The sequence below is a fragment of the Sciurus carolinensis genome, chromosome 4 (genome assembly GCF_902686445.1).
Source record: "Sciurus carolinensis chromosome 4, mSciCar1.2, whole genome shotgun sequence".
Classification (NCBI taxonomy): Eukaryota; Metazoa; Chordata; class Mammalia; order Rodentia; family Sciuridae; genus Sciurus; species Sciurus carolinensis.
In genome coordinates this window covers 54,962,199-54,973,780 of record NC_062216.1, presented here as the reverse complement: position 1 = coordinate 54,973,780, position 11,582 = coordinate 54,962,199, and the positions used below count along the sequence as shown (strand labels likewise).

At 42.3% G+C, this 11,582-nt stretch overlaps 1 protein-coding gene across 1 annotated transcript; it reads right to left on the bottom strand.

The window, feature by feature from the left end:
• Positions 1 to 6,370: 6,370 nt before the first annotated feature.
• Got1l1 (glutamic-oxaloacetic transaminase 1 like 1) lies at positions 6,371 to 11,321 on the bottom strand. The gene is made up of 9 exons (XM_047549676.1): positions 11,207 to 11,321; positions 10,237 to 10,418; positions 9,588 to 9,699; positions 9,237 to 9,346; positions 8,925 to 9,017; positions 8,680 to 8,830; positions 8,053 to 8,218; positions 7,012 to 7,154; positions 6,371 to 6,546 (listed from the first exon to the last, which is right to left on the bottom strand). Exons 1-9 carry the CDS (start codon positions 11,319 to 11,321, stop codon positions 6,371 to 6,373), a joined length of 1,248 nt encoding a protein of 415 aa, XP_047405632.1.
• Positions 11,322 to 11,582: the final 261 nt, after the last annotated feature.

Here is an 11,582-nt window from a genome sequence, read left to right as displayed (position 1 = left end):
CTGTTCTTGGATCCTAAGGACATTGACTATTTTATTTTTATTGTCTTGTTTCTCCACTCTCTTAACAATATTTTTATTTTGCTTCATTTAATAAATAATGAGTAATAATTTTTTCAAGTATTCATGTTTATTTTTTAATAAATTGCTGGCTTGTATCTTTAGTCAATTTTTCCATTAAGGAATTCTTTTTCTTGGTGTCGTATATATAGTAAACCAACTTATTTTTTGTTTTATTTACTTAGGAGCTAAATAGCAAAAAATATTGGTAAGAATTTTGAAATTTCAACAGCTTGACTCATAATGTCCTATACCTCTTTGTGTGCTTATCAGCTAACATAGTTCCTCATAAAAAATACAAAGGAGGACTTGATATCTGCTATGGATGATGAGTGGAATGACATAGAAATATCTTGGAACAAAGGCTTCCTAAAACCTATAGGTTGTTTTCTATAGAAGTTCCTCTGGCAAATGCTTGATAGAGTTTTATAGAATATAAAAGCCAGAAGAAAGTTTAGATAGTGTTATAATTCAATGGGTCATGATACTTTAAGGATAAAAATGACTTATTTGCATGTACGAATATGTACCAACAACTTCCAACATTATGTACAACTATAATGCACCAATAAAAAATGTGTGTGGGAGGGGAATACACTTTAACTGAAGAAAGTCTGGTGAATAATCAAGTTCTTAGTTAGAAAAAGATGTTGAAGAAGTTTTATTCCAACCTATCATGTGCAAGGTAAGTTCAGAAAAAGGAAATTATCTGCTCAAAGGTACACATCCAGTTTGAGAATTACACTAATTATCCATAAACGGAAGGGATTCATATTAAAAAGTTTAAACTCTGGTCTGAAAAAATGAAAACCAAATGAATACAGGATAGAGTAAGCACAGATCTTCCTGAGACCTGAACCATTCAAATTTGAGATTATTCAACAGAATGCTATTTTTGTGTTCCAGGGGCTACTGTTTTAAAGGGGTTTTGAATACTTACACATATATGTGTATATTTGATTTGATTTTAAACAAAATGGAAAGGTAAATCACAAAATTTTTTTTAAAGGAAGAAAAGAAGAAATACCATGGAAGTTACAGTAAAAGCGGCATTTGTGAACATACCTTGTTTTGCAGATCTAAGTTTGAAACAGTGTACATTCTTTACATAATCATGAAAGAAAATAAGCAAACATTGTATCCCTCAGCTACAACCTTAGTCCCTAACTCATTCATTTAAAAACAGGTAATGGGTCAGGCACAGTGGCACACGTCTGTAATTCCAGCAGCTCAGGAGGCTGAGGCAGAAGGATCACAAGTTCGAAGCCAGCCTCTGCAAAAAAGCGAGGTACTTAAGCAATTCAGTGAGACCCTGTCTTTTAGTAAAATACAAAATAGGGCTGAGGATCTGGCTCAGTGGTTGAGTGCCCCTGAGTTCAATCCCTGGTACCAAAATAAATAACTAAATAATCATAATCATAATCATAAACATAAAAAGGACTGAGGATGTGGCTCAGTGGTTCCCCCTGGGTTCAATCCCTAGTACCAAAAAAAAAAAAAAAAAAAAAAAAATTAATGGAGAAAATGAGCTCTAATTTTGCCTTTCTTATATAAAATGTATATAAAGTAAATCACAGTGAGGGCAAATTTCTATTTGTAAATATATTCCAGCTAATAAAGAAAGAAAGAATGTTAGAATTAAAATGTCACTTTTCTGGGATGGAGATAGAGCTTGGTGGTAGAGCATTTGCCTAGCAGGTGCAAGGCTCTGGGTTTGAGCCCCAGCACCATGGAAGTAAAATATTGCTATTCTGTGACACTAATGAATAATTGAGGTAAGCAATGATCAACAATGACTGCTAATGTGGGAATAAGACAACAAGTATCATGTGCTTCCTGGAGAAAGAAGCAACACCATGTATCACGTGACCTTACAAAGACCATTAAAAAAAATAGAGCCTTTTTTTTTAAGGGCCTTTGGGGCCCTTTTTGGGGGGCCTTTGGGGGATATTCCAGATCCAAACTATAGCAACCCAGTTCTTCAATTTTAAGAAACTGCCACGGGAGGGAAAAGATGGAGGAAGAAACTGTATTTTTAAAGGAGATCGGAAAGACAAAAGAATTTCTCTAGGTGTCTATACTTGTATAACAAATACTCCCAAAATTTAGTGTCTTAAAATGGCAATATTTAATTTGCTTATGAATCTGCCTTGTGGGCAGGGCTCAGCAGGGACAATTTATCTCTGTTCCACTCAGGCTTGAAGGCTGGAGACTAGACTTATCACATGTCTAGCAGCTGATCCAGGCTGTCAGCTGGAACCTTCTCTAGGGCTGGGGCCAGAATGCTCACACATGGCCAATCCCTGAGGCTGCTTGGGTTGCTCACAAAGCAAGAAGGAGGGAAGGAGATGGGAAGTGGAAGGGAAGGAAGGGCAGGGGCAGGGGAGGGGAAGGAAGAGACAGAGGACCAGTGGAAGCTGTACCACCTTCTAAGACTTGGCTGCAGAAGTCACACAGCAACACCCCGACCGTACTCTCTTTGTTAGAAATTTCCCTAAGGCAAGAAGAATTAAACTTTACCTCATTTGTTCGTTTGTTTGTTTACTGGGGATGCCAGAGAATGAATCCAGGACCTTGTGCATGCTGTGCATGCACTAACCACTGAGCTACACCTCCAACCTCAGAACTTTACCTTTTTTTGGGAGGAATGTCAAAGAGTTTTCAGAAAAAAAAAATTTAGGACTGGGATTCAGTGGTAGAGCACTTGCCTAGCATGCGTGAGGCACTGGGTTCCTTCCTCAGCACAACATAAAAAACTAAATAAAATAAAGGTATTGTGTCCATCTACAACTAAAAAAAAAAAAAATTTAAACCACCACAATGAACAATTACAAATGATTTAGTATAAAAAAATTGTTAAAAAGAATAATTTTAGGAAAGTACAGATATTTTATATATATGTAATATGTGTGCATATGATACTGTGTATATGATATTAAGTAATATGAATGTGAGGATACATGATAATGTTCTTGTGGTTATTTTATAAAGAGGAGCCCCTGTCTTTAGATACATATACTAAAAATAGTTACAGATGAAAATATGTGATGATTTGCTTCAAAATATTTTGGAGGTATGCATGGAAATATAGAGAAAACATGATTTAACCATGGAAACTATGTGATGGGTACAAGTGGGTTCCTTTTATAGTTCTTTCTACTGTTTGAAAATGCTTACAATAAAAAGTTTTAAAGCTTAGTGGTTCAAAATTTTTTGACCTACATAACCCTAGATTCTACTTTCTCTGGTCCAGGAGATTGGGAAGAACCATAGCTAAGCAAATGCACTTTTGAGAATAGTTAAATCATGACACCTACAGGTACTAAGGGTTCCTCAGGAGTTATCCTGACAGGAAGGGACAGGAAGCTCTTAGGACCTTGGGACAAAGGAAGCTTCAGAAGTCCCGAAAAAGAACTTGAATTTGTGGACAAACACAGAGACTAAAAATCAATTCATTTTGAAACAACAGAAAGCCAGAGGAGATGGCTACATGATACCATGAACTTGCTTGCAGTTCTTTTCTAGACAGAATTTCTGCTTCTTCTGTACGAATTACAGTCCTAGCCAGGCACAGTGGCACACACCTATAATCCCAGTGGCTCAGGAGGTGAGACAGGAGGATCAAGAGTTCAAAGCCAGCCTCACCAACGGTGAGGCGCTAAGCAACTCAGTGAGACCCTGTCTTTAAATAAAATACAAAATAGGGCTGGGGATGTGGTTCAGTGGTCAAGCGCTCCTGAGTTCAATCCCTGGTACCCCCCAAAAAGAATTACAGTCACTGAAATGGAACTATTTAATTTCCAGGCAGGAGTCCACTAGATTTAGCAGGTAGGTTCTAGGATCTCAAACCCAACCCCACAAAGCCAATGACTTGTTTGCACTCCCCACAAGCGTGATCTTCTAGGGAGATAAGGGACCTGAAAATAAAATTGCCCAAACCCTTGTGCTAGACCCAGCTCGGCACCTAATTTAATGTGTGTGTCAAGGGCCTCCAAGACCACCTGCAAGTTTAATGATTCCTTAGAAGGGCTCATGGGACCCAGACAGGCTGTCATGGTCGTGGTAACAGTTGATTACAGTGAAAGAAAACAGATTGAAATTAGCAAAGGAAAAAGAAAGGCACACAACACAGAGTCCAGGAGAAAGCAGGTGAGAGTGGCAATTATCTTCTCCCCGTGCGGTCACTCTAGTGGCACTTCACTCTCTCAGCACGAGTATGTGGCACTGTGAATGACATGCTGCCAACCAGAGAAACTCAGCAGGCTTCAGTGTTCAGTTTTTACTGGGGGGTCAACACATAAGCATGTAGTGCTCACATAAACCAACCTTTGCTATCCAGTCTCCATTTTTTTCCCCAGAGGTCAAACTGATTGAGCACATCCGGGGGCCTCGGGTGCACCAAGACACTCTTATCAGACAGAATCTCCAAGAGAAGCAGGTCTAGGGTCATGCCTGAAGACCCTTGGAATATTCAGGGTTTGGACAATCAGTTCCTCCTGGCTCAACCCTTTACTGAAACACTATTGGCACTTGGTACATGTCACCTCTTATTGTTGTCTACATTTTTATTATTTTAACGTTGTGATTTATAATAAGAAAGATATGTATATTAGATCTCCATTCAGTTCCTGGCACAGAGCTCTAAAACTCTTGAAATTCCCTGAGTGTTAAGAGGTATAAAGGTGAAGGAAGCATCCTTTGTTATTTATAGCAAGCCCCTTTTAACCACATCTGAGCTTATGTTAGTGAGGTGACTCTTAGAAGCCCCTAAGGATGGAGGGCTGATTGCAAGGGGAACCAACCATATGATTAAAGGGTTCAGAATTTTAGCCCCAGCCCCAACCTCCCAGGAAAAAAGAGAGACTGGAGGTTGAGTTTATCACTGATGGACACTGATTTAATCAATCATGCCTTTTTAAAAACCCTAACTAAAGGGATTGGGAGAACTTCCAGGCTGGCGAACACATGGAGGATTGGGGAGGGGTCACAGCTGGAGAGGGTGTGGATGTTCCAGGTCTCTGTCTTCTTACATCGCCCTGTGCATCTCTTCCATCTGCCTGTACCTGAGTTGCATCCTATTATAATAAACTGATACCTAACAAACTGTCTTCCTGAATTCTGCAAGTCATTCTAGCAAATTATTAAACCCAAGGTGGAATTTTTGGAAACTCCAATTTATAGCTGTTCTGTCAGAAGCCCAGGTGACAACCTGGACTTGAAACTGGCATCTGAAGTGGGGTCAGTCTTAACCTTTGGGATCTGACACTACCTCCAGGTAGATCGTGTAAGAATCTATTGATTATTAGAACATGCAGTTCATGTTCACCAGAGAATTGAACTATTGTGCAGGAACCCTCCACATAATCTAGTGTCAAAATTGAGAGCAGTTGTAGAGAGTAGACCAGTAGAGAGGGAAAAAAATGCAAGTTTTTCTTTTCAGTCACATAAATTGTGTCTCCCCAGCTAGAATAGAAGGTACCATAAAGCAGAATTGTATCTTATATATTTTTGCCCTGAGGTTTTGAAGAGTTCCATCTATTAATAGATACCCAGTAAATATCTTTTCATTATCATGCTGGTGACACTTTCTCAGTTTGTTCTCAAACCTAGGATATCCCTCCAGCTCCTTTCCACATATCATCCTGATCCTAGTCACCCATCAATATCCAAATCAAGTCCTACCTTCTCGTAAGATTTTCTCTAAGCTAGGTTTACTGGTGCAGGCTTGTAATCCCAATGACTTGATGTGGGGAGCTGAGGGAGGAGGATAGCAAGTTCAAAGCCAGCCTCAGCAATTTAACAACTTATTTAGTCTAAATAAGTAAATAAATGGACCAAGGATGTAGTTCAGCGGAATAACAACACTGAGTTCAAGTCTCAGTACCAAACACACACACACACACACACACACACACACACACACACACACACAAATTCCCTAGTTATTTCAGCCCACATTGAGATATTTCTGACACATTTTCTATTTGGAGAATCTATTGTGACTTTTATCACATCCAGCCTTGAAATATTACTTAACTGTTTCATCTGATTAAAGCTTGTCTCCCAATTAAACTATAAGCTTCTGGAGAAAAAGGACTGAATAGTACCTGTTGCATTATCAGTTCAAAGCCTTAACATAACAGGGTGCTCAATAAATATATGACCAAGGAAGGTAGACATCCCCTTCTCTGGGTCGTCCCTCCTCCCACATTTACCAAGGCGGCCCATTGCTTCATAAATAGATGAAAAGGATGAAATGTAGCAATGAATCCTTAGCACAGGATTTTTACAAAAACTATAGCTTTTATTCCAGTTAGTGGTCATTTACATACTGAAGATTTTTCTCCGAGTTCTTTGTGAACAGGATAGCCTCATTGATGCTCTGGGTGATGTAGTCAATGTTGCTGGCATTGATACAGGTGAAGTTAATCCTAGTACTCTTGGGCACATAGATATGCTTCTTCTTGATCAGGTATTCCACCTGTTGGTCTGTGACAGTCACAGGATCTCAGATCCTTGGGTTGGACACTACTAATTTCTTCCAGCCCAGGCAGGATTACTTGGGATAGAAACTGTTGGTATTTCTGAGGTTCCAGAAGGGTCTTTAAAGAAGTGCCACTTTTTTTTTCTTTTTTGTACCGGGGATTGAACCCAGGGGCACTTAACTACTGAGCCACATCCCCAGCCCTTTTTTATTTGTATTTTTAATTTTTAGAAATGGCTTCACTAAGGTGCTGAGGCTGGCTTTGAACTTGTGGTCCTCCTGCCTCAGGCTGCCAAGTCTCTAGGATTACAAGTGTGCTGGCGCACACCTGGCAAAGCAACCCCAATGTCCAGAAGAAATAAGGCAAATTCGGAGCAAAGCTGTGAACTGGTTACCTAGTCAGTGAATTTTAATGCTCAAATACAGTCCCAAAATCAGAAAGGGAAGAGACACCCACTCCAGACACTTACAGCTGAGTCCAAGATAACCATGGGTCCCAGTCTGTTGAGTGATGTGATCCCAAGAGCCAGGGGTTCCCAGGAGTCGGAGTTTCTCCTTCACCTTTTCCTTGATCAACATGATGTTCTCTACTACCCCTTTTAGACTCTGCTTCCTGCCAAGAAAAGATAGCAAAAAATGAGAGTACAAGTTCTCCCTGATTTTGAAACTCCTTATTGCCTTTCCACTCTTCTCACTGCGCAAAGCCCCAACAGAGTGCCTGAGGGCACACCAGTGGAGCCTGGACTCTGGGGTGGTTATGAATGGGAGGGAGATTTGATCCTGCTATAGTCCGAATCTCAAATGTCCCCTAAAGGCCCATGTGCCTTGGTCTCTAGCCTCTGATGCTATTGGGAGGTGGTGGAACCTTTGGGAGATGGGGCTTAGTAGGAGGAAGTTAGGTCATTGGGGGTGTGCTCTTTGAGGGACTATTAGGACCCTAGTCCCTTTCTTTTCTTTTCTTTGCTTCCCAACCATCATGAAATAAGCAGCTTGCTCTGCTCGCACTCCTCATCACAATGTGCTACCTTACCACCGGCCTAAGCAACAGAACCATGAACTGAAACCTCCAAAACTGTTAGCCAAAATAAACCTTTCCTCTTTTTAAGTTGATTACCTAAGGCATTTTGTTATAGTTATAGAAAAAGGAGTAACACAGATCCCACAGTAATTTAAATAGGCCAAACAGGCTCCCAGGCAGATTCTGCCAGTATAACAAACTCCTGATGCTTTCAGATTTCTTCCTGAAAACCAAAGTGTTCAAATAACCCATTGGCCTATTTCCAAAATGAATGTTCTATTTTCCACCCTCCCCAAGGTAGGACAACCCTCGGCATAGCTACAGCTATTGATACACAGTAGTCACTCTGTAAAATTTGATGAATTAATTGATGAATAAATGAGATAAATAGGTTACATGGCAGGGAGAGAACCACCCAGCAGAATACTATGAACCAAGTCTAGGTATCCAGGGGCTCTTCCCACCTTCCCTACCCCAATCCTTCTGCCCTTACCATTCTCCCTCAAGAGCAGGGTTACAGAGGATGGAGGTGATTATGCGAGCGCCCATGGCAGGAGGGTTGAGCCACAGTGCCCGGGTGTGGTTCATCAGCTGGGAGAGGACACACAGCAAGTGCTGGTTGTTGAGGGTTGCCACGACCAGAATCCCCAGTCCTTCATCTGCAGCATTGGGAAGACAGCTCATCCTCAGTCTCCCCCTCCATGACCTAGGCCCTCACCTACACCTCTCCCCACAACCTTACAGAAGAGAGGATTGAACCATGAGGCCTTCATCCAGAATAATCAGTGGTATCTGGTCCCAGGAAGTTGCCACAGTCTCTTCTAGAAAAATTACCCCACAGTATCTCATCCTTCAAGGGGGAAAGAACTTAAACGATCACTAGTCCTACTCTCTCATCTTAGGAAACAGAGGCTTGACCAAGTGAAATTATTTAAATTCGCTAGTTTAGTGTCAGAGCCCAATTTCTAGCTCATTGCTCATCCTTTCTGCCTCCATGCTTCTCTCTCTGGAGTCCTGCATTACTTCCAGAGGGTAAGTGTTGTCAAAAATATTGCTTGTGTCATAGATGCGGCAGCACTTCCACCTCAGACCCTCTCTTCTCCTTTGACCCATGCCATACCATAAATGCCAAAATTCTTGGACAGAGACTGGCTGCAGAAGAACTCAAAACCTTGAGACACAAAGTGGTGTAAGATTTTAGTATCTTCTTCCAGGTCACCAGTGGATAAACCTTGACAGGGAATGTCAAAAAATGGGAATATCTGTTTGTTCTGTAGGAGAAAGGAGAACCAAAAAAGTGTGAGACTTGGTGGAGGAGATAGCAGATGGCAAAAGGAGGGAGTTCAGGCAGGATACCGGGTTTACCTTAATGGTGAACATCAACTTGGCCAGCTGGCTTTGTGTCCACTTGCAGTCAATGATGTTCCCGATCACCAGGATACAGCCACGTGGGATCTGCTACAGGCAGAGACAGTCTCATCAGGTAGGTCTTCTACCGAAAAATAGTGGCACCAGGCATTTGGAGGAGAAATGCTCCTCCATGCTGGTTCCTACCAAAAGATCAGGTAAACAAACCCAAGCCTCGTAAAGGCCATGAATGAAAGTCATGGAGGAAAAGAGGAAAATAAGACTGTAAGTCAGGTCTGGGCAGAAATTTCTGCGTGGGGACTCCTCTACCTCCACCACATCAAGGAACATGTTGGTGTCTGTGCACAGCTGCTTGGGATCCCAGATGCAGTATTCGTAGACTGTAAAGCCCATGTCCTGGAAGACGAGTCCATGTGGTTCTGTGGGAACACAGCCCCCAGTCAGTTGTGGCACATGGAAATGGAGAGATAGAGGCAGAGACACTGGAGAATGGGACCGAGTCACCAGCTGACAGTGGGACAATAATGGGAAAAGAGGAACCTGGCTTGTCCACCATTTTTCTCATGACAGAGAGTAAGGACCAGAGTGAAAGATTGTAGATGTAGTGGAAATTAGGAACAGGGAATGGGGGTCTTCAGTTGCCCTCATCTTGTCCAACACCTTTTTGAGACGAGATGATGCAAACGACTTGAGCATCCTTAAGCCAGGTCTTGAGGAACTGGGCCCCAAGCTGGAAGGCACCACTGTCACCAACAGTGTGCACACCTCCTACCTGTCAGGAAAAAATAAACAGAAGTAACACTTTAAAGAAGTAATGGTAACACTAACACCACCTGAGACTCAGATTTTTTTTCTTCTGCAAGGCTAGGGGTGGAAGCCAGGGCTTTGTGCATGTTAAGCATGTGCTCTACCACTGAGCAACAACCCCATGTCCCTCTTTCTTTCTTTCTTTTTTTCTTAAGAAGCTAGGTGTTGATGTCTTATATAGGAACATTTTTTTTTTTAATGTATGTGGTGCTGGGGGTTGAACCCAGGGCTTTGGGCATGAGAGGTAAACACTCTACCAACTGAGCTATATCCCCAGCCTCCAAGTTTCTCTTTCTTGAAAGAGTTTTCAAACAAGCCCCAAGCTGGAAGAGAGTGAGTACAACAGCATTGGATTTGGGTTCAGATTCAGGCTGACCCTCAATGGGTAAAACTGTGGACTGTCTGAGTCTTGAGTGCTGCCTTTGTCAATGCTAGGGACGCTGCAAAGCCCCTTGCCAGTTTAAGATTGTGCAGACACAGATGTCCACTCTCTGGGTCTTACCCTGTTCTCCACAATGGCTTGGCTGTGCTTTCCAAAGAGGAGTTCCAAGGAGGCTTGAATGAATGATTTCATACCCATCATTGGCAAGTACTCATAGTTCAGAGAGGGATCCTGTGCAATCTTCAGTCGGGTCTTGTGCACCACAACAGAAACCCAGGGTTGGCCTTCATTGTTCATGCAGACTGTGAAGGAAACCACAGAGGGAGCTCTGATGTCCAGTCTCAGGGCCTCCAAGTATGGGCTCTGCAGACAGCCCACAAACAATAAGTCTGTTCTGGACTTCTTGGGGTTTTGGAAAGTTGCCTATGAAAAGATATCCCTGCCACCACCTTTTTTTTTTCCTTCATAAAAGCAGTGTGCTGTTAACAAACGTGTATAATTTTTGTCCTTTTTTCAAAAGGACAACTGAAGCTATGCCTTTTTTTTTTTTTTTTTTTTTTTTTTTTTTTTTGCGGTGCTGGGGATTGAACCCAGGGCCTTGTGCTTGCAAGGCGAGCACTTTACCAACTGAGCTATATCCCCAGCCTGAAACTATGCCATTTTGAATGTTAAAATTACCAGGTTGAAGTTATGGATACATAACACCAAACCAAGGTAACCTTGACTTTCACAGTGCCAAGGGCTGATCGCATATCAGAAGAATCAATTTGGGGAATTAGAAAAAAAGAGGAGGAGGAAGGAAGAGCTTGAGGAGGAGGAAGAAGAGGAGGTGGCAGTTGAAGAAAGAGTGGTGCCCACACAGGCCCAAAGCACAGAACTGTACAAGAAGCCATGACTATTTCCTGGAAGGTACCAGAGAAGGGCAGAGGGTATGGAATGACTTGGGACCTTCTCTGCCCTTTTCCCCACCAAGAAATTTTGTTAAAAAGTGAAGACCTTTCCAACTTTGAAGGCTTGGGCCATCCTCTGCAGCAGTGGAATCCTGCTGTACCTATATTAAGTTTCCAACTCTAAAACTACCAGCATCTACCTCTGTAGGCCAGGAACAGCTTGTCAGGGTAATCATCTTGTTTGTAGGTCTTTAACAAGCTGCCTTCTAGCTTGTGGATCATAGGCACATCTATGAACACTGAAAGGGTGGGCATGACTGAGATGAAAGCAAAGCCCAGGCTATGAGCCTGGTCCCGTTCTCTTCCTCCACGCCTGGGTCAGATAGTCCCGACTCTTCCCAGACCCTGGCAGCTCCAATACAGAGACTATGGACAACGGGTTGCCAGAGCAACAGAACCTCACAACTCCCAGCCTCCACGGTGGCAACACTCAAGGGCCACGGGAACATTCCATGGCATTTGACGAGAATCCCCTGGGAGAGTGGGCAAGGGGAAGGGGCAGGGAAGGACATGGAA

What these genes read in the sequence shown, in the direction of transcription:
- Got1l1 (XM_047549676.1), bottom strand. Translation starts at nt 11,321, where the DNA reads ATGCCCACCCTTTCAGTGTTCATAGATGTGCCTATGATCCACAAGCTA. An exon ending in CATCATCTCGTCTCAAAAAG is followed by an intron (nt 9,347 to 9,587) that starts GTGTTGGACAAG and finishes GTGTTCCCACAG; the next exon opens with AACCACATGGACTCGTCTTC. An exon ending in CCTGCTCTTGAGGGAGAATG is followed by an intron (nt 7,155 to 8,052) that starts GTAAGGGCAGAA and finishes TTTTCTTGGCAG; the next exon opens with GAAGCAGAGTCTAAAAGGGG.